Genomic DNA, 26,959 nt, shown 5'->3' with positions numbered 1-26,959 from the left:
AAGGCTTGACGAAGTTATTTTAGAATTCTCTTTAGGATCCGTTATGTGGTTAGAGATATGTACAGTGACCATACTAAAAGGATAATTAAACGTAATACATTTTAAAGGAGGAATTCTAAAAATAAATCAGCTGAGCCCTGCTGAAATGATTTTAAGATAGAGTTCAGGACTGTATTTGCTCAAGTTCTTTCACTGGTTTATTTTGCAATATAATTATGATAGAGTTATTTTTAACTGATTACCACGAGGAAAAGAAGGGTAAACAGCCCAAAATGAGAAAGAATAAATAAATCTCTCTTATCTTTTAATCTAACTGAAGAGAAGTAAGCATAAGGTGGCTGAAATTCTAAAAACCAACAAATTGTTAGGGGCATTCAAGGGCACCAAAAAGAAAATGGGAGGAAGAAAAGAAGGCAGAAATTGTTTTTCAGTGTTTTATGACAGACTGAAACGCATTAAAACTGCTGTATTGTCATGCAGAGAGGAAAAGGAACAGCAACTCTGATACATGCTGCTATCACATTCGCCAATTTCATTCCTGGATCTCCACAATGCTTCTCAAATGTTCTCTTCTCTCCTCTGTTTACGTTTTGCACAGGAAGAATACCTGTTATTTCTAGAGAGGCTGATAGTGCCAAGTATTTCTGGCCTTTGCCACACGAGTTCTGTGTAACACAGCTCACTCTCTCCTAAAACATTGGCATCTGCAAGACTAAAATTACGGATGAGCGCAGAAGAAACTCAGAAAGGACGAGGGACAAAGCAAGCGAGCCCGACAGCTGAACCCAAGCAGAACGTGCTTCTCGCACATGCAGCGACACCCACGTCAGCACACTGCACCTGGCTGTGAGCAACGCTCTGCCCAACCAAAACCTGCAACCGAGTCCTGAGGTTTCCGCTCCTGTCAGCCGAATTAATTAAGTGTATTTATTACTATTGTTAATTACGGAGTGGTTTCCCCATGGAAGCCACGGCTGTGGAACCACAGCTTGGGCCTACAGGCTACCACAGGCCCTTCTGCAGGCTGCCAGTCCTGCAGGGGCCTTTTAGCGGCTGGAGAAGGAAATTCATCGTGCGGGCCCTGTCATTACAGCCGTGCCATCACAGCCTCGCCCCCAACCCACCATTTCCTTACTGAGGGGGCCCCTCAAAGCCTCCCCGGCCCCACAGGACCCCACAGGACCCCACAGGACCCCTCAGGACCTCCTCAGCCCCTTATGGAGCCCCCCGACCCCTTGTGGGGCCCCCTCCAGCGCCTCACAGCCCCCTCAGGACCCCTCACACCGCCCCCCCCCCCCCGTCACCATGGCAACGGTGCCCTCGCGCCGCTCCCAACGGCCGCCCCCCTCACGAGCCTCCCCCACCCCTCCGGGCGACGCCGAGGCCGCACCACCGGCCAGCCCTCGACGCCCCGGCGGCGGGAGGGCCCGAGGCGGCGCTCACCCAGAGGATGAGGCTGTCGCAGAGCCGCAGGTCCGCGGGTTTCGCCTCCATGGCGGCGGCTGGGCCTCCCCGCCGACCGCCGCGCCGCTGACGTGACGGGCCCCGGGCGGAGGGAGGGAGGGGCGACCCTGTCAGCGCCCACACCCGCCCCTGCCTTCAAACGCCCGGAGTGGCAGCGGGATGGACCAATCACAGGCAGGAGGTGGCGCTCTCCGAGCCAATCGCCGGGGGGGATTCGCAAGGGGGCGGGAACGCCGCCGCTCCCTCAGCGCTGCCCGCAGGTGTTAGTGGTGCCCGGTCGGCGCCCCGCGGCCGCCGGTGCTGCCACAAGATGGCGGCGGGGGCCGGGCTGGGGGGTCCCAGTGCCACGGGCTGGGGGGGTCAGCGTGGCTGTATCGGCCTGTAAACCTGTAAACGAGGCGAAAATACCAATAAAAAAAAATCTTTACATTCTTTCTTTTTGGGGAGGCAAAGGGTGGAAAGTGCTGAAGCACAAGCCTGAGGAGATGCTGTCAACTCTCCTCCAAGAGTTCTGCCTTCCCCGTCTATGTTAATGTTTCTCCAACATCTGGTTCAGGGTCTTGTAATATCCTGCCTCAAATGCTCCAGAGAAAAGCTTAAATACCTTACACTAAGGCAAAACAATTATTCTGTCCCTCTGCTGTTTTAGCACAAGAACTGTAAATTTTTGCCTCCCTTACAAGTTCATGTTTTTTGTTTTTTGTTTTTTTTTTTTGATTGATTCAGTTTTATAAAGATTCTTGTAAAGATTATAAAGATTCTTACGGACACCTGTTGTTATTGAAATATCCACAATGACATTACCACTTTCATGAATGTGTTAAGAGGGTCTACCAAGCAACTTAAGTAATACCTGTTAAGGGTCTTACATATACTTTTTTTTGGCTGTTCTACTTATTAAGATACATGCTTTAATCCTCTGTTACTGATTCCACTTTGTGTGAAAGATTAAAATTGCAATGCATGAAGTAGACAGCATTTACATAACTATTTCCCCTCGTAACGCCATCCCGCAGTGATAAAGGCTATCATTAAAAACAGAATAATGAGTAACAGGTTATTTGAATAAAGTCCCACAGACTTCTATACTAGGATTTGTACTGTTAAGAACATTTATATTCATATTTGTCCTCTTTTATAATTTCTATTAGCTTTTTTAAAAATTTTCTTTTAGACCTCTTCATTTGGTTACTGTTCCTTCCTTTTGGTACTTTACCTCCTTTCCCTTCATGGTGTCATGTCATTCCCACCCACATCTTTATGCAGTATCCTACTCACTTCCCGCAAGCACGTAATTCTCCATGTCTTCCTGTTGATTTCATATGCTTTTTCTCTACAGATTCAGCATCCCACACCTTCACTTTCTTTATATGGTTTCTAAAGACACTTCCTCTTTCCTGGGTTTATGCTACACGTGCCAGGGAACAGCAGAAGGCAGCAGCTTTCCAGGAAACCTGGACTTAACCAGGAACAGAGCCACCAGGGCAGGGAATGCACCAGCTGGGGCCATGTCCCTCAGTACCTCAGCAGTACAGGTAAAATGTGCAGGTTCAGGGATGATCAACCGTAAATGCAGGGTATCGGGCAAGTTCATGGAAATGAGGCAAGTACACGGTAAAGCCAGGAAGGCAACCCACCAGTCAGGGTCAGACACAGTCCCATGATCAGCACCATGACCAAGCAGTTCTGAAGTCAAGCTGGGAATTCATTCCAAAGGTCACAGTTCAGATCAGCAAAATCCACAGCTGAGAGTGAGCTGAAGGCCCAGGGCTGAGCTTAAATAGAATTTCTGGGCCCATGGCAGAGGGTGTGGAGAGAGGTACCCACTGAGGCCACTAATGCCTATTAGTGCACTCAGGGTCCTAATGACATACTCTGTTTCAGTAGGGATCATCTTCCACAAATGCAAAAAATAATTAAGAGAATATTTCTCCTCTAGAGGGCTGTACAGTACTGACAAAAGGGAAGGGTGGAGCTTAATCAGAACCAGCCAAGGCCTAAAAGCCCTATTTCAGGATTGCTTCTAGTTCAAAAGCATCCTGAAATTTTTCACATGAGATGGTTATGTGGGAAAGATGGTACAGATTGTAGAGTACAGGGAGATTGGATGTAATCTGTAGCACAAACACTAGTCTGAAAGAAAAAGCAGGCTGTTCAGTTTGGTAATTGGGATTATGTCAGAAGAGATTGGTTTACCCTTGCGCTCCTGGTTTTTGCATCCTCTTCAGAGGGATGACTCCACATAATTGAGTGCTTGCTGAAATAAATTAGTACTGGCACACTGTGAGGACATTTCCAAGGAACATTACACTTAAATCTTAAGGAACTCTACAGAGAACTACCAATACCAATCTGTGTAGCTATTTTACATCTTTCCAACTGCAGCTATACACAAGCACATCAGGAACACTGGCACTGTGCTTAGAGTTCAGCTGTGGGGTAGAAGAAATAATAACAAAGGGAAGTTATGTAAGTAATGTGGGTGATTTGGGTTTAGTTTTTAAACCTAGCTGGAAAATTTCTCCATGAACTGCAGCCCACTTGAACGTCTGTCATCAAATTCTGGTTTTGTGCCAACCAAGGTAAAAGACTATTACCTATGTTAACATTCCAGAGACAGGGAAGACTAGCTTGGCTCCTCACACCAGGACTTCAGTTCAGTCTCACAATGCCTAATGTCTGCTGTTAACAACATTTTAAAATCAGGCTAAGTTTCTTCTCACTTATTTAAAATGCATTCACTCCCCTTGATAATGCATCCTGCTTGAAAAAAGTGACTGGCGGTCGCTTAGTGAGGGATGTCTACAATAAAGAATGGCATTTGCTACAATAATTTAAATTGCTAGGCAAAAAAAAATAAATAAAAAAAAAAATCAGATTGTTAAGACTTCTTGATTTTCATTGGGATTTGCATTATGTCCAATAATATGAATGATATTTAATTCAGACAGTACATTTTGGTAGCTTCCTCAAGAAAGCCATATATTCAGACACTTGAATTTCCCATAGCTCTTGTGGCAAATACACATCTCTCGTAGTTTAACAATATTCTTGTTCTTGTTCAAAAATCCTCATTTAGAGGACTGCAACTAGTAGGGATTTTTTAAGTGCTTGGAAACAAATACATTAGAATGAAAAATACCAAACAGTGACACTTGGTGGTTAGTTATGTAACTTGCACATTTCTTGACAGAATACATGAGTTGAAAAATGAATCTCAGCTTTTCTGTCATATTTAGTAGTTTCACTGATACAATTTGTGAAAGTCTATACTTCTCTGCCATCTTTCAAAAGCTTCAGAAGCATCAAGTAAGCCTCTTTGATGTTCTATGGGACCAACACATTTGAAATTTTCAGATGAAAAAACTAGAAACTAACCAATTACCCAGATTTATGCAGTTAATTATTACAGAATACAAAATACTGTAAGATTCCTAATGCCTGCTGTATTTCTTGGGCCACATGTCCCTTCATGTCCCATCACAATTACATCTTTTTTGTATATATACTTCCACTGCCTTTTGAATCAAGTTCGATCTATATTGAAAGTCTTAATACTTTCATTAAAAAGGCATTGGCTATCTGTTTATTCCCAAAATGTGGATTATAACAACTTAGAAGTTGTTATAGTCAAACAAGGATTATTCATCAAATGTAAAAGTCATAGAATAAGATTTCTTGGTTCTAATATGAACTGAAAATTTCATCAATACTTTACTCGTCTCACACAGGTACGTGTCTCCTGAATGTACCAGAAACAGAACAGGCTTCCAAAGCTGCAGGTCAGAGGCAATCAGCGATGACAGTCTTGTGATCACTGCTTTACCCCCATGGCTTGTTGTAAAGTAACCAGAGACCTGTGCCAACTGGATTAGTCATACCAATCCACTGTGTACTCCTTCTGGGGCACTGGTGAAAGAGTTGGGGGAACAGCTAACTTCATTATTGCTTTCCAATCTCACCATGACCTGCATTTTACAAGAGCAGCAACTCCCAGAGCAGAGAGTGGTTGAGGTTACCTTACCACTATCTGGCTTACCTCTTATTTCTGAGCAAAACATCTTGAGGAAATAAAAAGAAAGGAAAAGCAAAACAAAAGAGAAACAGTAGAAAAAAATATATATAGCCCTGATGACTGAAGTACTACTGGGGTAGCTGTCTAGTTTCAAAGGAGATCCCACTAAGACCCCACTTTAAAGATGCTCTGCAATACCTTACAGATCAATTATGCCCTGAGGGAAATCTTTCAGTATGTAACTGAACTATCTATTCGGTAAAATACTCTGAAATATTTTGTCTGTTACAGGATTACAGGAGATGAAAAGCATTATAAATGCATTCATTATATATATATATATATATATATATATATATATATATATATATATAAAGTAGGAATTCTGGATATTTTATAATTCTGAAAATTAATGCTTTTATGAGAGTATATTCATCAAGGGAGTTTGTATTTGGGCTTTTCTGAAAGGTGGAAATATCTCCACATGGAATAAGCATCTTTCAAATATTTTCGTATCTGATGGAAATACTATCATCACTTGAGGCCCTTCTTGGAAGTCATTCAGCTATGAGAACACTTACTTTTAATAAAAGACTGTTTAAGCCAGTGGGATTCCTGGAACTCCTGAGCCATTTATGCTCCTCTTCACACTTTTCTTAGCACATCTTAACTCAATGAGTATTTTCTTTGATCCCCACAGACTTCATGGCGGTAAGAAACTGTAAGTCATCTCATTAAAACTATGACAGCTTAGACTGGCATTTGTAGCCTATCTTACAATGACAAGTTTTGACTGGAGTAATTTCTAGGGTCCTTGATCACAAAATTGCTGGTATAGTTATCTTAGCCCACACAATACAGTGAGTTTGTACACAGGATACAAATGCGTCTACACATATTATACAATAACATCACAATTATTCTGTTATTATTCTAGTAGATTTAGTTTACTATGGTAGTTTCAGAAAAAAAAAAAAAAAAAAAAAAAAAAAAGCAAGTGCTTTTACAAATATTATTTAAAGTTTGCTGATGATACTAAACTGGGAGGTGCTGTTAACTCTGGAGGGATGAGAGGCCTTGCAGAGCAATCTTGATACCTAGGAGTAATGGACAATTGTTAATAGCATGAAATTTAATGAGGGTAGATGCTGGATTCTGCACCTGGGACAGAGCAGTGCTGCACACAGGCAAAGCCTGGGAGACAAGTGGCTGGAGAGCAGCCCTGCAGAGAGGAACCTGGGGGTGCTGGTGCTCAGAGGCTCAGCGGGAGCCAGCAGTGTGCCCTGGCTGCCAGGAGGGCAGAAGTGCAAAGTAGGAATCTATTGCTAATCTCATGCACAAGGCATGGTAGGGTACCCCTATAAGTTTTTTTTGTCTTTTATTAGATAAAGAAGAGAAGGGGAAAGGAGCTGAATAGACAGAGAGGCTGCTTGGGCTTGATTTGAAGCCATTGTGAAGTTCCTTACTCAGTATTTATAAGATTCACAGACTCTGCAGAAATGTGGGTTCTTTTCAAACCATGTATGTTAGTGTGTCTGGCCACTCCACTGTCTCTCAGTTCTCCTGGGGAAAGGAAATTCACTTTGCAGGGTCGAGAAGGCAAGACAGACTATACTAGAACTATCCTACCTGATCACTCCTTAAAGAAATAGAAAAGATTAATGCGGTGAATGACAGATTATCTCTGCCTTAGTGTTCCGTAATTCCCACTCAAGGGGGATGGCTAGAGATAATATAGAAATAATGCCACAGAAACAGAAGTTCTGAAATCCCAGTAAGTTCCTTAATAAGCTATACTAGAAACAAAGTAGGCTGGGGCTGGAAAACTAACAAACTACATTTGTACAAAAGAAAGTGACCAGAGCTTTGTAATTGTACCTTTTGGCTTCATACAGCAGGAAAAAATATTCAACATCTTTAAGAACTGATCTACACAATCTACCTCAGTCATCTCAGGAATATATCTCAGAATCAGGAATTATTACGAACAGTGACTTTTGGGGACAAAGTATTTACATTTCTGTGACATCATTTCTTCTCCACAGGACCTCACTGTCTCACCGCAGCCTTTCTTCCTAACATGCTCTCTGCCTGCCTCAGTTGTTTTCTTAACATTTGTCAATCTCCTATCTGTCCTTTTCTATTTTAGGCTTTTTGTTTACATTCTCACAGATATCTGCACTTCTATTTTGGTACTCTTATCTTTTTTTTTCAGTGGACAAGGTCACACGTGAAAAGGGGCTTTGGCAATTCTGGTATTAGCTCGCTGACGTGAATTGACATCACGGAACTGTTTGCACTGTCATGGTAGCAGCTCCTGGCTAGGCGAGCTCATACATATTACATTTCTCAGATACAATTTCAGTTTGAGCTAGTAACAAGATAATCAGTCCTAGGACATGAAATATGACATAACTTGTCAGAAACAAATCCACATTCGCTTTCTCAAATCCTGTTTCCACAGGAACATTGAAAAGGCAGTGCAGTGTTGTGACTTCATTTGGCTAAGGAGTATTTGGCAGGTGAGCTTACATCCCAACAAGACCATTTGGTTTGTAGATTCTGATCATTAAATATCCTTGCTTGTAATTAAAACTGTGCATCAGCTACCTCCAGTTTTCACCACATCTTTTTCCAGGACTGTTCTGTGAGTGAGCTCATGAGCTTTTTTTTTTTTTTTTTTTTTTTTTTTTTTTTTTTTTTGAGGATTGGGGGGTAAAAAATGAAAATAATTTCCAGAAAAAAGTAACCCCTTTAGACTGATTGTGTGCCAGGGTACTGGTGTCTTGCACACAGAAACTAATTGTGGTAATATCTCTCATCTCTCTAAAGAGAAAATAATTTTCAAAACTGTATGTTCCCTGGCACCTATTATATACCATTATCTTATTATTCAAAAGCATATAATCAGTATACAAGATTAGCTGAGTGAAATCATAATATCTGGTTCATTTCCATTATTTTTCAGTTGAAAGTTAACAGGTCAGTTATTAAAGATCATTGTTTCCCTAACATCTATACAATGGTATAAAAAAATCACTAAAATATAAAAGTGTTTGAATACAGAGTAGTATTCTCTAGTTGAAGAAGAAAGGTCTGTGTTGAAAAATAGAAACACTACACTAAAATGTCACAGCTATCAAGTGCTATTAAATGCCATGGAAATGTCCAAAACACAGTTGTTGATATTCACTCTATCATTTACACACTGAATACAACAAGTTTGCATGCATGAAAAAAACAAGCTCAAATTTCCTATCACTTTTATACCAATGTCATTTTACTTTTTTACTTTGAAAATAAACTTCAATCTGCCTAAGAATCTTGAACACATTTTATTCAGATTTCTAAGATTCTGTGTTCCAGAATGAAAGCCAACTCCTACCGCAGGTGGACTGAGCCTCCTTTTAGCAGGTTGCTCATTCTAAGCAGTGCCAGACAGGTTACAACTATTTTAATCGGCATTTTCAACAAAACTACATTTTGTGCTTGGATCATTCTTTAAGATAAAAATTTTAATAGTCTGGTTTTACTAGCCATTTACTTGCATTTCCATTTAAAGAGATTTCTCTCCTGATTTCCTGATGCAATTCACTGACAGCTGGTCTGATATGCTTTGCTCTTGCTTAGGAACATGTTAGTAGCAGCTCTGATAACCTACATCTCCATTTTAGCAGAACACTGTAAAGCCTGCCTACGTGTTGTGTATCCAGCAGTCAGTCTTCACTGCTCTTATTTCCCAGGATGGAATTAGGTTGGAGCTGGGACACACTGAGAATTCGTAATGCAAAGCTCCACCTCAGTCCTAAACCCCTTGGTTTGTGTCAGATAAGTCATTATATAAGCCCTACTCCAAAACACCGCCAGGAAGAGTTATTTCACATCTTTGTATGTCTTGATCCTGATTTTTGGTTAGGTAGACATTTGGGAAACAGAATAAGAAACTTTATGTGGAAAACTGGGAATTAATAATGCAGTAATACATGTGGTTGGTGTGAACAGACCTGTTGCTTTTGATGGGACTATTTGACTACGTGAACTGTAATGGTAACTGAACACTAATAGCTTGAGTGACATAAAGAATGAAAACAAAATCCTATTTATGCAAACAGTGCAGAATTTAGCATCCAGTTTCCAAGACTAGTCTGCCTGTTGTGTAAGGGCATCAGTGACTGCAAAAGAGACATAGCTCTATGCATACAATCCGTGGCAAGTAAAAGGGAATCTGGGTTCATTTCATAGAAAGTCTACAACCTTTTTGCTATTATTTCGTTAGGGGCAGTTTCAACTCTGTATTAAAATAATTCTGATCATATTTTGAGTTAGTACTAATCAAATGCTTGAGTAACCTAGCTAAAATAATTTCATGTGTTCAAACGGATTTTCTAGTGGATAAACATTCCTGTCTAAAAACCAGAGTCACTGGCAGGAATAACTGACATCCTCGTTAGCAGCCTTTATGGATCTAACAAGTTGAGCAGAGTAGCTGGGAAAAGGGTGGAGAGAATGAGCTACATTCAGGTATTTGGGGTGTCCTTTGGGGTGAAGCATTTTAGTAGAACCGCCCGAGAAGGATGCCGTTACTTACCCCATGTCAGTTCTCTGGATAAGGGAACGTCTCCAGCTTCTGCCTGTCAGTCTGGCACCTTTAGTAAGTAATTAAATCACACTGTAGATGTGTATGCATACTTAGATAAATAATAAATGACAGCTATCACACTGTCATGAGAGCATGCATGCATACCCAGGGCAGGAAATCACATACAGCATTTCATTTGTTGCCGATCTCTCTCTAACAAAGTGAGGAAGATGCCCTAGGGACTGGTGACTAACAAGGAGCATTGTTTATGCTACAAATCCCATCCGGTTATTAGTCTTTGAAAAGAGCTGTGTTTAGCTTATCAGTGCTCCAGCAGGAATGCCAGGGGCATTACTTTTGTTCTGAGTGTATTTCTATTCCAATATTACCAACTCCCACTCCACTCCTCCAGAAGAAGTTATGTGTTACCTGAGGGCTGAAAATTCGACATGTGCTCCAGTGCCATGCTGTTAGGATCAGAGTGGTTAGCACTGCACAAAACCAAGGCCTCCTTATTAATTTTGCTGCATTAAACTGCAGAATATCTTTACAGAAATCAAGCCTTTCTAGAGGACTACAGAGTGCGACAAAGAATAAATACTTCATGAGGTATACATGCCCGTAAATTAAAATTATTTTAACAAGTAAGATCTTTTGCTTAAATTCTACACTTTGCTTGCTTTATTGGACAATACTGTGTTACACAATCTAACTTGGCACTTATGTAATACCAAAGTATCACAAGTGTCTGGCAAGTTTTAAGCCCATTTCACAACAGGACTTCAGTTAATCACTTGTCTACACAACTGATAGGCTGCTATTTTATCAGGTGGTCAAAATACCTGTAGATGCCCTTGATCAAGTTAATATTTAAAAAAATAGTAACGCACTATTTTTATTACATTCAGGTACCTTTTGATTATGTTAAACATCTTCCGGGAGGAAGAAGATATATTTAGGTGTTTTAGAAAGGGAAGGCTGTTTTCTGTGTTGTTTTTTTCTTCCCCCCAGGAGACCTCTGTTTTTGTTTTTATTTTTTGTTAGCAGACTTGCTTTATTTGGGGGAAAAAAAAAAAACAAATAACAACATATTTCTTTCATAACCATAATTTAGAAAACTTGACAGACCCTTGCCATCGGGCAACGCAGTTAATAATTGACAAAGACGTACAGCGGGCCTTCATGAATGATTCCACACCATAACACTGACAGCTGGTGTAACTTACTCAGCTCCTCGCAAACAGTTCTGCAAAGAGGAATGGTAAGTTGAACTTTGCGTAGGTTTTCTCAACCAGAGTAGGATGTGATCATTAGAATGATTGTAAATAAATATTTTTATATGTGATTATTTATTTTTATTTATTATGATTGTATATTGGTATATTATTTATCTATATATATATTTATAAGTATTTATTTATATTTTTAATCATTAGATTACTTTTGGAAAATTTACACAAGTCAATTCTTCTCTTTAAAATATGTCCTATTCTTATTGTGATTTGATTTAATATTCATTGTCAAATAATGAGCTGTCCAGTGTATCCTTGTGGGTCATCTTAATTGTGATGTAGATCTCTTTTACTCCTCACTAATGACAGATTCTCATGAAAAAATGAATAAATTGTTGTTAGCACTTGAATCTGCCAAGTGCTTTTTAAACTTTCATTTCTTTTCCTCAATCATGCTGACTCATCACTGATGCTTTAAAACCAAACTTCCTAGTGGTAAAACTGGAGGATGTAGTGAGCTGAGCTGTGTTGCAGAAGTAAAGGTTTACACCTAGGAGCCTCTGGCTTCACAATCAATTATATGATTACTACTTCATGCTTTTCTTTTGCACACATGTATTAAAAAGTTATCAAATCTAGTGATGATATTTTCATACAATAGGCTTGATTTTGCAGAATTCTGCTAGAATTATTTTCTGAACTGCTCAGCTTTTATTTTAAGACAAAAGATGCATCCAGTTTTGAAAAGATCTCTTTTTTTTTTTTTTTTTTTTTTTTCTCTGAAAAATCTGATTCCATGACAGCAGGAACTTCTGGGTTTGACGAACTTCAAAACCTAGCCTCTAACCAGGTACCTACATGGAGAGTTCCCTTGCAACTCTGACACCAAAAGCAAAAACACCTGTGGTGCTCATTGAGAAAAAAATAAACATGAGGATCCAATTGTAGCAAAACTTAAAACTGTATTTAGAAATAAACATGGAAACTCTCTGTGGTCTTCACTAGCAGATTTAAAATTTGACATGAAGCTCTGTACACCATCAATCATAGTAAACCCTATCTGTATGGCAATACCCAAGCCTGGGATTTTCCAAGGTGAGATAGGCACAAATATCCAGTACAAGGCTATGGAACAGTAACTTAATGAACACTTTCAAAGTTTTTAGACTAAAGTGTCAACAGGAATGACAATTTTAATTGTGTTCTTTCTAGATTACATGTAGAACTACTGCATGAGAGGAATATCCTCAAAGTCTGGTATTTTGGACACAGTCACACTAAATATTTTGTTTTGTTACGACTTTAGCACCATCAAAAACTAACAGGCACAACCCACAAAATGCTAAGTGCCATAATCACTACTTTAATCTCTCATTCAGCCTGCTAGTTCAAACGTTCAAAGGCTGCCTCAAGACTTTGGAAGGGGGAAATTTATCCTGGCAGACTTACATCTATGTCAGGTTATCATCTGTCTTTCTATCAAATCCAGCTGGTCACTATCCTTATAACCAACGTTAAACCAACTCAAACATCATCTTGAGTGGTTGGACTAAATAAATCAAAAATTTGATTATGTGCACATAATCTATTCAAATAAATGAAAGATCTAGCATGTTCTTCCTAGCCTATCTGAACTCAGGAAAAAACTAAGCCACTGATATCTTTGCTGAAGGTGAATGCAAGTCCCATTTTCCCCAATATGCTCTATTAATGTAAGAATGGCTACACAAAATCAAACCAGGGCTGTCTAGCCCTCTCTGCTGCACCGGATGCCTACAGAAAAATAAAGAAACAGGTAATTATGTGAAGCTTCTCCAGAATACTCTTTCATTCTCTGGCGGTTTATGGTTCATTAACTTCTTCAGTCAGAGGTACTACCTTTGCATTTAATAGCACTTGATATCCAGTATGTATTGAATTCAGAAATTTAGAGCATCCATAACAAGAACATCCACTGCTTAATTGTCTGTGTAAAGAACTGCCTATTTCTTTTCCCCAAATTTACCGCCTGTTGGTCATATTGTGAGAGCTGGACAAGTTTCCCACCTTGCTTCATTCAGTAAAGGAGCGATTCCAAGATAAAAAATGCTGCTTCATGGTAGTGAATTTGCATGATTTTTTTCTTCATCTATACATGCACATATCCCTCACCTGGTGTCACTATCACAGTATCGTTGCCTGGTTCCTTCCTGTAATTCATAAAGTCCTAACTCAGATGCATCGAGCACAGAGCTTCTCAACAGCAACTCGCACTTGGCGGCTGAGTTTCCAGCCCTGGTGCTGTACAGCAACACAGCAGCAGTCAATTTTCCCATCTTCTGAACAGCACAGACTCTGTTTCTGCAGATTTGCTCATGTAAGTCAGCAGAAGATGAGTCATCTGGAAAAAAGTTATAATCATTTGTCCCCTAGGAATCGTATAGTAAGTTAATTATTGTACAACACATTCTGATACAAAATACACAAGCAGTTTCAACTTGTTGAGGTTGCAGAGAGCGAGAGCTTCTCACAATTTCCATCAGTTACGGTCTGGGAATGCTGGGTTTCCCTTGACTCAGTATCTGTTACATAATCAGAAACACATTTGGTTTGCTTTGTTGTGAGGCAAAGCTGAAGAAATGTGTGTCTTATTACTTTGCAAAAATAAAGAGTCGATACCTAATCGGTTTATGTAATATATGCCGATGTGTAAACATCAGTAATACAGTTATAAACACACCAGTTGAGCACTCCGGGCAGTTCCTCAGCTGATGCTAACTATTACACTTTTCTATCAGTCGAAATCATTCACTTCTGAATCTGCAAACAGCCCACCAGCTTTGCACTTGAAGGCAAAACACAGGGCTGCGAAGTGCTGTATGAATTTTAGGAAGCATTATGTCAAAGCATGTTTGCCCAGAGGTCATTTGTCAGCGCAGGGGACTCGAGTCTGTCTGATCTCCATTAGGTTTTAGTTTGCCATGGTCAGCAACCCCAGCTTTGTCGGGTTATTGTGTGGCTGCCACGTTAGCAGGGAATGAAGAGAGCATCTTACTAGTGCACAGAGGGGAAAATCTGAACACAGCGTAAACACATTCAGCGTCTGAACTTTCTGTTGGGTCTCAGAACCATTTATAACTTCATAAACTGTAAGGAAGAAATACTTCCCATCAGTTACAACTTGTTAGTTTAAAACCTTCAGTTCTTTCTGTTTACAGATCCTCATTTTAGGAAGGAAAGACCACTATTAAAGGTGCTGATTTAAAATCACTAATTCAGTGAACTCATCATTTTAGGCATGGCTATGACAGGAGACCTAGTTTCACACTCATTTATTTGGAAGACCTGCAAGACAACCTCTTTCTTTCTTGGAATTATTAATTAGAAGAAAATAATTAATTTTTTTAAAATCTTTGTTGTTAGATGATTTCACATCTTCACAGTCACTTTGTGTCTTCCAGCATTTGACATGCAAAATCGAGAATCTATTCAATTTTCCCTTTATAAAAACTTCCATAAACAGGTCAATTGTTTGGAATTGTATTCACTGATCTGTCACGGAGGCAGGTGCCAATCAGCTATTTGAGAAACAACGAAGCAATCCCAATCGGGCAACACGGGACAGCAAACATGCAGTGATACTGTAATCTCCAAGTGTAGCATCATCACATCTGAATGCCTTATTTAGGTCATGGGAAAATAATACCCACTCCATATAAAGCCGGACTTCTGCAGTCATTAAGAAACACATGGAGTTCATAACTTCTTGATCAAAATACAAAATGAAACTGTAATTGATCCTTTCTCTTGTTGGACCTCCCTAGATATGCCTAGGCAGTGGAGGACAGCCACTATTAATAGCCTTTAAGATGGTGCCTTAAAGTAGAGGACCTTCCTGGGAAGCTCCCTCCCAATTTCAGAAGAACTCCTCTGCTTCTGGGACTGATAGAAACATTGGAATAGCTTCATCTCTGGAAAGGACACTAGCCACGTTGTTATTACATTTTCTTCAAAGACCAATCTCATTGTGGTTAGGGCCATCGAACATATGGTCGAGTATAAGGTTCTCTGTGATGTGCTAAGACAATATAGGCAGGCCCCTTATCCATTATGGACGAGCTAATGCATCATAATAACAGTAGCAAAAACTTCAGCTGTGGTGAGGAATCAATATTAAGTAAGAATGGCTATTTTACCTCTCACTGTATCAAACAATCCTGGCAAAGATGAGTATACTGCCAAATAATTTTTATTGCCTTCAGATAATGACTTAGGAGCAAAATTTAGAAGACCTGCTCACATCCTTCAACCTTTCCCCTACAGGTGGAGAGTACTCCAGGAATATTATAACAAAAAGGAATATTATAATACAAATATGCCCACTTTGAATTTCAAAATGCCTCTTTAGCACTTCAGAAGCTTACAAAGCTCTTATCTTTCTGCTGTAGAAACAAATCTCAGTATTATTCTTAATTATAGACTGGTGCTTTCCGTAGGATTACAGAAATAATGTCTTTCTGCCTAACTTTCCTTATCTGCTGAGGTAACTTTTAGTTATGCATGACATCTATATTTATTTAGCCTCTGTGACTCTCTGCTATTCATGGGAGATGGTTAATGAACCGAGCATGTCAATCAAAACACTAATTTACTGAAGACTCTGCACTACTTCTCTTCCAGGAATCACTCCAAATCTGGCAGCCCAGGAACCACAGAGACTTCAGCTGCCCCATCTGTCTCCAAACAGCTACTCTCCCAGTAGAAACCAACTGTGGACATTTATTCTGTGGTAAGTTTTCTGCATTGACAGCACACTTCCTACAGAGATCTCAGGTTCTATGTAGGAACCAGTCCAAGCCCTTCTCCCTAGAATTAAAGTCAGTTCTCTCACTAGAAGCAAGAGAATCCCATCTTTGTGTCGCCAAAAAAATCAGTAACAGTATTTTTATCTGTTCATTGCCTTTATATTGACAAGGGGCCACTTTTGAAAAGCAAAATGCAGGAAGTCACAAGACAAGAGATAACAGATGATTTTGCAGTATTCTGTTAAATTACAACACAACTCATGGAATGTTTAAAAGGTCCAGAAAACCACGCAATTTTTATTCAACTATGCAAAAACCCTAAGCTATAAAAATCATCAATTTAATAGTCATACAGTTCGTGACTGTAAAAGTTCAAGCTACAACAAATGTGAGGTCTTCTCTTTGAGCATGAACTCACTTCTGGGAAGACAGCTCGTTGTTTTATATATCAATATTCAACAGCATTAAAAAAAAAAAAAAAAAAAAAAAAAAAAAAAAAACAAGTATCCCATAAAATTGATTCAAATTTTATTTACATTGGTAAAAATCATGTGTAAAAGATACCAGGCTTAGGTCTGATTCTGTTCCACAGGCTTGCTTCCCCTGTGAAACAATTGCCCTAAACTAAAGCTGAAATGATTTAGACCTATAAGGCACTATTATCTTGCTTTATAGCCCTGTAAAAGCTTTCTTAAATAAAAATTAAAAAAAAAAAGTGGATGTTACGTACTAAACCATTCAAAAAGCACATTTCTAGTCATGTATAGACCTTTTAATCTGTTTAACTCTTTTTAATGAAAATCCATGTGGTCATACATGGAAAAAATATTCAGACATTTCATCATGATGTGTGCTCAGTAACTGTTTATGCCAGTTGAGGACCTGTCTTAACAGAAAAGGAGACACCGCCTGGATAAGTGGTGTGAGGGTCCTTCTGTTGAGGCTGCCTGTCGTGTGGCCTCCTGTCCTCAGCCAGTGCAGCTATCGTTGCTGGATAGTCTCAAGTAAAACCATAATTCAGTGAATAAATGTGTCTGCTAAGTGACTTCTTTGAGGCTGCTAAGCCATATGGTTAGGATTACAAAATTTAAATAATTTTTCGAAGGAAGACAAGGACGAAGCACAGAGTAGTGGAGGGAGCTATATTCATAACTGCATTTATAGAGGGGATTTCAGGAATTTTAAGGCCCACATTCTGCACCACTGGAGTCAGTGTGAGCTTTGCACCTGCTCTGAAAGACTGCAGGATAAGGCCACCAGCATACTTGGCCTGAACTTCATAGCTTTGCTCACACCTCTGACATACATACTCTGGTGAATTTACAGGCAAAGTTTACAACCTCACTGCCCCAGCTGCTTATCAGGTTCCTGGCTGAATGCTGTCATCACCGCTGCACGAGTGGCAGAAAAGAACTGGAGTTTATGATCTGATGAGGTTGAAACTGCCAGTGAAGGTGCTTCAGTGCTCCTGTGCAGCACATCAGTCATCTCTGGCAGAGGGTCGTGCAGGCAGCTGGCAGTAATACCTGATACTGCAGCACAAGGTACATCAAAAGACACTGGTCAGAACCATAAAGCTCCTTCCTACATTTTACGGAGAGCTTAAAGCAAGTGTAAGTTATATTTACAAGCCATTTGAACTTTTTTTTTCACCAAGTAAGAGTGTTATAAAAAGAGTTAAGTGTAAATGAGAACAAGGCACTGTGTTTTATATTGAAAAGCGTTCACCCAAACCAGCCCCTCATCAGCACTGCCACTATCTCTGTCCTCTGAAACCGCAACAAATCAATGGATCAGCAAAAGCTACGGACTCCTTGTCTACCACAAGCGACACCATTTAATACTTCAGCCTCTTTTAAGTTTTTATTACCATTCACTGTTTTATACCATACAGGAAAAGGATGCTTTGAATAAAACTCACTCCAGAACAAACAGTAAGCATATGGCCTCAAAACATGTTTCAAATAATATCACGTAAGTTATAGTTTCGAGTACCGAGATAGACATAACAACAAAAGCCATTAACTTTCCACTTTCTCTGGCCTGGGTAGCATTCCCTTTCCTACCTCTGAATATGACATAATGATTTGGGCTTCATATTTGTTTTGAGATCTGCGGAGAAGTACAAGTTTGGTATATATTGTTATCATTAACTGCATCTATTTGGTTAGGCTTTACATTCCCCAAGTACATCTTCATATACACTCTACAGCATAGAATCCAGTGCGATGCATTATCCGGGTTATGACTATGTTTATATAGTAGAAGCGTAACATGTCTGTTTTTCATGTCTTAAACCAATAAAACTTTACATTGGGCTTATCAGAACCATTCTACGTAGATCTAAGCCTGTTGTGACTGAAATCAGTAACAAAACTTCTCTTGTTGCCCTGCAGAACAGAGCTGAGCACTCTTAATAAATTCCACTCTGGTAAAAGTTTTATTTAAAAAATGTGGTCAACCCAGAGCTTTTAAAGAAGATTAATGTGGACTTATAAAAAATGTCTGATTTTATTATTAGTAGTAATTCATACAGTTTGTCCTGAAGTTTTCCTTTTCAGCTTCAGTTTGAACCATATGTTCAGGAAGTTCAACTGAAAAACGATCCTTGAGCAATATTATTTTTTTCTAATTAACAATAACCACAGAGGTATTTTAGAAAAACCTATGGACTCCCTCAGAAGATTGTGTAGCAGGCTAGATTAAAACAGGATTTTGTCTATTTTATGAAAAAGGCACTGAAGCACAAATAGGTCAACTTCATAGGAGTCTTTCTTTCCTGTTCTACTAAACAAAGGATTCTGCATGTAGCACATTTTAATTTCCACAGGGTTATTTTTTAAAGCCCTTGATTAACTATGGGATCCAGTAGTACCCCATTGTCATCACTGGGACATTGCTGCGTGGATCATGATACAGAATCTGAACCTAGAGGGTCAAAGCTGCTCCTGAAGTCAGGCATGATGTCTGTCAAACGTAAAAGTTCAAGCAAGAGCTTGAAGTTGGCTGCCAGACTGAGTTTATACATCCCACATGAGGATTTAGATATAAACACAGACATGTGCCCAGCTAACTGTTCCATACATGCAAACAAAATAGAAGAGTTAGAAAGAAAAATCCTGCACTCAAATGAAAACAAAACTAAAACGTACAAGTCAGAGCAAGGTTCATAAAAATATCTTTGGGCCAAATTTATCATCCCTAATATAAGGATGTCCTATAAAGGAAGTAACTGATAGTATCATGAACACTTTTTATACTTGACTTCAGACACATTTCTCCTTTAATATTCCTCTTTTCAGTAACAATGGACAAAAAAAGTCTGGGTGCAGAAAAGTACTGCACTGAGGTCTCCTGAAGACTTATTGTCTTAACTTAAACTACTTGCTGGTTGTTTTTAGAAGACCATTGTTCAATTCAATAAAACAATTCCATCAAAATGGCAATGCAGTGTTCTGCTGTTGCTTTCACTGCGGTCCTTGTCAAAGTTGATCAGTTTACATGTTAAAAGATTTTTTTCCTGACCTGTCATGCTGCACACTGCGCCCAGGAGCTGAAAGTCAAGCTGTGCTGCTTCTGATTAGATGCAATTTATGTTTTGCTGGTTTTGCTGTTAGTACCAGCACTGACATTCATGTAAGTCAACCACTGCTGTCAGTTATATGCAAACTCTAATCTTAGTGTCCTCAGACTCTGCCCTCCTCCACACCTGAGACTTCAGCACTAAGAAAATGATAGTGCATTTGGAAATTAGTTAGCAGTTGTCTAGGCAAGACAAATCAAAAAGAATGCAGCAACTCACTCTTCTAGAGCTATGCAGTTCCAGAGGGGTAATACAGTTGAAATACAGTAATTAAAAAAAAAAAAAAGGCAAAAAGACAAAATAGTCCCAAATATGATACTTCATCACCAAGACCTGTATTGTGCCAGGAGATGTCTGCAAGACCAAGCTGTCCCTTGGCTGTGCGTTGGTTTATTCACGATAACAGGCCCTCAGAGCCCCTGAACGCTTTACTGAGCTGGAGGAAGTCTATCTATCCACTGGAATTAACCTATCAAAGTCTCTGTTAATGGGAGGCCCCATGGAACTGGATACATCAGTGCAGGAGATCTAAGACTCCATTTTCACACGGCCAGTTTGCCAAGTAAAACCACATATTAAACTGAAAGCAAAGAATTACATTCGTTTTTGCAGCCAGTTGCAGAAAGAGGGTTTATTATTTCTGATAACATCTTTGTAAACATGAGATATCCTCAAATATGCTTCATGCCTCTTAACACTTTTTTTTTCTTTTTTTTTTTTTGATAGGTTCCTGTCTAATCACGTACTGGAAACACAGTCCCTGGTTAGGAGCAATAACCTGCCCTCTCTGCAGACAAAAGGTAAGACATCTCCCTTGTACGTATCTGCATAATGATAAATACAAAATGACTGTCTTGAGCTCTTAGGATCAACTTTATTTACCCTCTATTTTTCCACTGCATTTCAAAACCCACTTAAAATTGAATGACCCTGCAGCCATTCGCATTTATCATTTGACACGTCTTATCAGGCAACTCTGTGAAATATTAAACAGGCTTCTGGCATTTTCCTTTTGTACAGTTTATTGAGTCTCTTCTTAGATAACATTCCGAAAAAAGCAATAAGGGACTTCCTCATCTCATCTGACCCCTTCCAAAATCTGCCTGCTGTACTGGTAGGCCGGATGCAGGTTACAAAAGGAGAAGGTTCTTGCTGTCGTGGAACTGATGGAACTGGACAAAGGTCAATTTGCTAGGAAGAGACTGGACAGACGTACTACAGAACACTAGCCTTTACACTGAAGATTCAAATACATTGTGCTAATACCTATCTGCTTTTCTTATGAAGGTGGTTCTTCTGGATAACATCTCTTGTGAAAAGCAACAGGATAAGCCAAGTAAACAAGTTGTACATGACATTAGAGCTTACAACAAGCGTTTCTCAGGGCAAACTCGACCAGTAAGTATTTATAAATCTACATTTCCCTACTTAGTACTGCATAACACACAGGATTGAAAGAGACCCAATGGTGAAAACTAGTTTGTATCAGTGTGTGAATTATCTTTTTATGCACTTATTGGTGGTATCAGAGGGGAAGTCTTACCAGTCACTGCTGTGTTCAGCATCTGCTACTAAGCACCTACATCGAGGTGCTTCTCAGAATTCCTAGCTCAGAGGGATCATTCTGCAGTCATCCTGGCAGGGAGGAGAAGACAGTGTGAGACGAAACACAGTAAGCAAAGCAGAATTGGAGATGGTCAGCCTGGAACTTTCAGATTTGAACTCCGGGATTATAAGTTGCATATAAGTTTTTTGTTCCTAATGAGATTCCAGCTTAGAAAGCAGCTGTTTTTTTCTCTAGATATTGCCAAATTCAAGCAGAGTACACTGGCTCTGTACTTCATTAAAGCTGGAATCCCATCTGGTGCAGAGACGTGACAGGTAGTGGAAATGATACGAAAGATGAAGGCACACACGAGGCCCATTCTTGACAGCACGTAGAATATCACCAAAGCAAATCCTCCTCTCCTGTCACATCCTGGTAGGGGGCCCAAACAGGACTGTGGAGTCTGCTTTAATCTGTGGACTATAAACTAAGCGCTGTGGATGAGAATGTTATTTTTCAACGCAACAAACTAGTATTAATGAAGAGGAATAAGTAGGTCCTATGGTTTCTGTCCATACTAAAGTGAGACCTAAGATCTCATTTTCAAGTATTAATAGCCACAGTTGAAGCTAGATTTTAAAGAGAAGCATATGCTCATTGCAGCCAGTAAGGCCTAGTTTCCAGAAGGACTCAGTGTCAAGCATAATACTTTCTTTGCAAAGTGCTGGGGGAGTGAGGGCTCCTTTTAGAAAGAAGTGTGCTTGTAGGTAGTACAAAACCATTGACCTCTGTAGGCAGACGTGGACAGCAGAGAAAGTTTTTTCATTCAGGAGATTTGAATCTAAAAGTGCTTAAAGACCCATTTTTTAACTCAGACTCAGAAAGAACCGCACAAATCAAACCGCAGCATAATATAACCCATCTGCATATTTAGTTTTCAGATTACCTTTACGACATGCCGTTATTCCTGACTCTTGCCTGGCGAGGAATCTTTACCTGGGGTGGTCTCGTATGGATTTTTTTCATAAGAGTTGTTGTTTGCTCCTTCGGAACAATCATATGCTTATCGTCTCCTTTTGACACGATGCCCGGGCCTCTCTGTAGAACACTTGGAACAGCTGATGACATGGTAGTTGTTTCCCTTCTTTTAATTTGTATGATAAACATTTGTCAGCAAATTGCATCAAACGGGGTAAATATGGCAAGATCTGCAGCTCAGAGCATGCTGTCAGAATCCTGAGCGACTCAAACTTTGATTCCTTGGTCAAACTCCATCAAACAGTGACAGACTTCTCCTTCATTTGGGTCAGCATGTGATGGATTTGTCATTCTGCTGCAGACAAAGGCTGAAGCAGGACTCCGTGATATTTGGCGTGGCCAAATGATTTGACGTGAAAGTGCTTAGAAGGCTAGTTTTACATGCCACTGTATATTTGCTAGGCTCTTTCATGCTTCACTTTTCTACAACTTATCCTCATATAAAGTGCCTGAAATGAAACTGCTTAAGGCTGTGAACAAAACCTAAAATTAACATGCCAATCAAATTGCAGTTGAAGATTTTTAGAACTCTTAAGCTTTGACATTTTACATCTTGGCTCTATTTGAATAAAACTTTGAGAACTTAGCAAACTCTGCAATTTGCTAGGTTTCATATAACAAAAGTAATGTTTGGTAATACCTCTACGAAATCGTGTACTGGTACTTTGTGCTATCACAGCTGATTACACGTCCATTGGAATACAGATTTTTTACGCTCCACAGTGACTACAGTCCAATTCTAAAGTTGGATAATATGGCTTGGAATAAAAAAGCAACTGCAAAGTAGAAGTATTACAAGGGGAGAACAGCATTAAAAGGATCATGCAAGAAATGTGAACAAATCTTGGTGTAAGTCTTCCGTATAAGCCTAAGCAAGGTACACAGCTTTGTTGGATCTGTGCACCTAAGCTTTAACAAAGTCAGCATAAACGTTTGCTTCCTTTGTAGGCTTCATACACTCCTTGTGATTTCCTTGTAAGCCATGGTACTGGTTCAGCCAGGCAGATCAAGACTAAGTTTATGATGATGATAATAAAGTTTATAGAAAGTCTGCTAAAGTTGGTGGGAGTGGGGGTGGTTGTGTTGAGCTGTGAAGAGTTAAAAATGCTGGTACAGTACCAGACAATCCTACACGTCTCTCCCTATATAATCTGTACATTTGCTATGTATTTGGAGTCAGTGAACTTATTTTTACATATGACTTGTATATTAAAATTGTTATATTAAAATATATGAATATTTATTGTTCACAATACACTGGTCTCCAACTGTTTTTTTCTTTCTACACATTTTCAATTGACATCTTTTATTGTAGCCTTGAATTGTATGTTATGATACACCAGTATGTTGCAGTTATTTTCTTGCTTGTTATACTCTTTTTGTTATGATGTTTTCTCATTTTATTCCCATCAACTTTCATTGTCTTTAATTACGTCCCTGAACTTGTAAAGCTGTTTCTCTTAACAATGGGTACTTTGGAAATGGCAACAATTGCTTTTCCATGAACTACAAGGCAGGAAGTGCATTGTTTCTTTAAAAAAATTACCAGATGTTTTTGAGTGCTGACTACTAACATAAAAACCCCAGAAACTATTATTTTCCAAGTTCTCTAAGTGTAATTTTGTTATTGTGTAACTTCTGTTTGCATTTAACTGGGAATTACAGCCTATGCCAATACAAAAGAATGGAACTTCTATCAAGCTAAGTGTATAAAGATGGAGTCCATTTTTATGGATACTGATGCATGGAGAGGGACTGACTGTAGGTTGTTTCTCTTGTATAATAAAGGCTCACCAAGAGGGTCAGAGATTACAGTCTAAAGAAAAGAAGGGTTCTCATTAGTGACCTATAACACACTTACAGTTGATTTGAGTATGTTCTGTTCTGCTACCCCTCACTTCTTAGTCCTTTAGGGGACTCCTTAGGGCATCTGTTTTTGCCTTATAAGCAGAACAATATCTTTTATTAATAAGTAACAGATAAGCGCAGAGAAAAAGAATTTCTGAGAGAATCTCACTAAAGGCCCTGACAGTGTTTGCATCTTTCAAGATCAAAACGATTTGCATGGTCTGAGGTGAAATGGTTCTGCAGTATACAACCAGAGTGTCCAGCCATGCCATGATCTGGTGGTGTTAGCGTGACAGTACCCTGCAGGACTAACTATCCAGGGAAGCCTTCAAAATCACCTGAAAACAAATGGAAGCCTCTTGTTGACTGAATTTGGCCAGCGGGCAGCCAGGAAGGTTTCTAAGCACTGACAAATGCAAGTCTAAGGAAGGAAAACCGTCTCTCTCCCTCTGCTTTCTCTGTACCTGCTGTCACTGCGTTTAGCCCTGCAGCTGGCAGGCTGTGTAGATGCACAAGCTTTGAGCTGGGTCTGTCTGAAGCAATGTGATGAGAACGGCCATGGAGTGCTGGACTGTCTCAGGGCTGACTCCCCACAAGGCAGCTGGCAGGGTGGAAGGAATGCACCTGCGCTATGAACATATTTTCAGCAACTGTGTCTGCTCAACCTAGCCCTTCAGTATCAACAGTGGGCTGTCTTACATCTGCACAGAGATTAATAAGTACTGAAGGCTACTTGCAGAAGACAAAACAGCTCAAGTTATTGATAGGAAAACGACTATGCTGCAGGAGTGGAAACGGAAAAGGAGTAGGAAACAGAACAAAACAGATAGGGAAAGATTGCACAGCTGCAAAATTGATTTCCAAATATCAGCCACCAAAAAAAATACTACAATCGTGGTTAAAAAAAAAAAAAAAAAAAAAAAAAAAAACATTCCAATGGAAATCACATCTCAGCTGTAGGAGATACCAAAATTAAAAGGGCCCCTAGTGACGCTATGGGTGCAATACCTGTGAGAAGCACGGCAAAGGTCAGGGATTCAGGTCCGTGTTGTTCCTTGTGCTACTCCTGTGTGTGGCCAGTCTGTACACACCAGCACCATGGTACCAGCCGCTGGCTGTGTCTTCTCTGACGGGATTAAGTGAGTATTCATTGTCCCTGATGTGTGTGGAGTATAGATGGAAAATACCCAGCGCTTCACAGTGTATGCATTTTATTTCTCATTAATAATGAAAATATACAATTTAGATGACAAAAACACGTTTTTACCATGGACAGTACAGTGAAAAGAAATTACCCTGAAAGTGTATCCCTGCTGTTCCCAGACTATACGGCTCTGGACTAGAAGCCTTTCATGATGGCGCGATACTCTCTCTGGTGCTCCACGAGTTTCAGAAATACTTCGTATTTCTTGTCATAAAACCTGTAGTAAAAAATAATAATAATAATTTCCACAAAGCTTGAGATTTTAAGGTTTAAATCCCTTGTAAAACACGTTCACCTTCTCTGCCCCGCACGTCAAGTTCCCCGCAGCGGGCGGGCCGGGGACCGGGACCGGGACCGTGCCCGCAGCCCCCCGCCGAGCCCCGGCCGCGCCGCCAGGTGGTGCCCGCGCCCCTCCGCGCCGGGACGGCCACGGGCACGGGGACAGGGACCGGGACGGGGACGGGGACCAGGACGGTGTCGGCAGCACCCCGGGGCCTGGGGCAGCGCCTCAGCCGCGGGCCGCCCGCCTGCCTCGGCCTCAGCCCCGCGGCGGGCCCGGTGACTCGGGCCTCGGCGTCACTTGTTGAAAATGCAGCGCTGTGGTAGCCCCCGGAGGCTCCTCACAGCTCCTCATGTCCCCTTACAGCTCCCCACATCCCCTCACAGCTCCTCGCTGCTCACAACCCCTAAAATCCCCTCACATCTCTCACCCTGCCTGCCGCTGAGGTGAGCTGTGGGCAAGGGCAGGGCTTTAGGGGGTGAGGCGCTTCCACACCACTTGGAGCAAGTGTCTTCCTTCGCCCAGGTTGAAGAGGATGCCCGTATAATCTTTTTTAAAAATGGGGCATAACTGCGTTCAAGCAGAGCTAGAAAGAAAGGGACATGAACTTCCTTTGAGGCAAATTCTCACAGGTGAACACACAGAAGCCAGGGCTACCTTTTGTGCTCGTGGTTAGGCTGTACGACTCGCCCGATTCTTCCCATTTTCGCCATGGCCTCCTAGTAAAAGACAAACACAAGCTGGAAAAGCCTGTTTTGATTTAAAATACTTTTTGACAAGAACAAGATGTTTCAAAACCAATCGGAACATTACTGATGTATTTTGTTTCGACTGAACAGGCCAGATGGCATAAAATATGTTCAATCCCATTATATAGTAGTCATGAGAACAAAGTACTGCAGACCCCTCAGTAAACCAAAATCTGTTCCTCTTTCTTACTGGGAGTCTGAGGCAGAACAGACTTATCTTTTATTATTTACACTAACCAAAGGAAATGTTAAACACTGCATCCCCGGAGGGGAGATTTCTCAAATAAAATGATGCTTTACATGAGATCTCTTAATCATATTCCCAAAGTATTGATTCCCTGTAGCAAGGGAGGACTCCAGTGCGCTCCAGAAGCTCAGTGTGACTTGCAAAGTTCTGTTACGGAGCCTACAGCTGCCCTCCCATTCCAGGATAAAGGTGTCAGAGACGATTTTGATCCTAATTTGCTTTTGGCCAACATAAAGTCAGAGGAAGGGATGTCACAAATTCTCCCCAGAAGGAGTCTCTGGGACAGTCACAAGAGGACTGAGCAGTTTGGTTCCTTTCCCAATTTCTATGAGATTCTGATTTCCTATGGATTTTCCTTAGCAATCCCACTTGCATGAGACACTGATCACC

At 40.4% G+C, this 26,959-nt stretch overlaps 3 protein-coding genes across 8 annotated transcripts in view; 1 reads left to right on the top strand and 2 right to left on the bottom strand.

The window, feature by feature from the left end:
* The window catches only part of HOOK1 (hook microtubule tethering protein 1), a 38,715-nt gene extending 28,525 nt beyond the window's left edge, over positions 1-10,190 (bottom strand). Inside the window, exon 1 of one of the 3 annotated variants that reach the window (XM_082766104.1) lies at positions 10,068-10,190. Coding sequence is in view for 1 of the 3 variants with exons in the window: in XM_082766103.1 (XP_082622229.1) it covers positions 1,444-1,494 (51 nt within the window). In the remaining 2 variants the exon portion in view is untranslated. Of the gene's footprint in view, positions 1-1,443; positions 1,564-10,067 lie in introns of those variants that run through there. The other 2 variants (XM_082766105.1, XM_082766103.1) reach the window with 2 other exon arrangements.
* An 800-nt stretch (positions 10,191-10,990) lies between these two features.
* Positions 10,991-23,647, top strand: LOC309880623 (E3 ubiquitin-protein ligase RNF170-like). Its single transcript, XM_082765738.1, has 5 exons — positions 10,991-11,319; positions 15,950-16,058; positions 20,384-20,457; positions 20,945-21,055; positions 22,138-23,647. The coding sequence occupies exons 1-5, from the start codon at positions 11,245-11,247 to the stop codon at positions 22,441-22,443; spliced, it is 675 nt and encodes a 224-aa protein (XP_082621864.1). The 5' UTR covers positions 10,991-11,244; the 3' UTR covers positions 22,444-23,647.
* Positions 23,648-25,289: 1,642 nt separating this feature from the next.
* Positions 25,290-26,959, bottom strand: part of FGGY (FGGY carbohydrate kinase domain containing) — a 179,559-nt gene continuing 177,889 nt past the window's right edge. For all 4 annotated transcript variants that reach the window (XM_082766574.1, XM_082766575.1, XM_082766573.1 and 1 more), the window contains exons 15-16: positions 26,231-26,292; positions 25,290-25,510 (exon numbers count right to left, since the gene is read on the bottom strand). In XM_082766574.1, coding sequence (XP_082622700.1) covers positions 25,429-25,510; positions 26,231-26,292 — 144 coding nt within the window. In that variant the 3' untranslated portion in view covers positions 25,290-25,428. The remainder of the gene's footprint in view (positions 25,511-26,230; positions 26,293-26,959) is intronic.

This window comes from Aythya marila (genome assembly GCF_965140915.1).
Source record: "Aythya marila genome assembly, chromosome: 8".
NCBI lineage: Eukaryota > Metazoa > Chordata > Aves > Anseriformes > Anatidae > Aythya > Aythya marila.
Note: the sequence above shows the minus strand (reverse complement) of the source record. Positions and strands in the feature narration are given on the sequence as shown.

Bases quoted from the DNA above. Each gene is read 5' to 3' on its own strand.
- LOC309880623 (XM_082765738.1), top strand. From the start codon at position 11,245: ATGATTCCACACCATAACACTGACAGCTGGTGTAACTTACTCAGCTCC. The intron at 16,059-20,383 runs GTAAGTTTTCTG...TTTTTTTGATAG, and splicing joins CTGTGGACATTTATTCTGTG to GTTCCTGTCTAATCACGTAC. The intron at 20,458-20,944 runs GTAAGACATCTC...TTTCTTATGAAG, and splicing joins GCCCTCTCTGCAGACAAAAG to GTGGTTCTTCTGGATAACAT.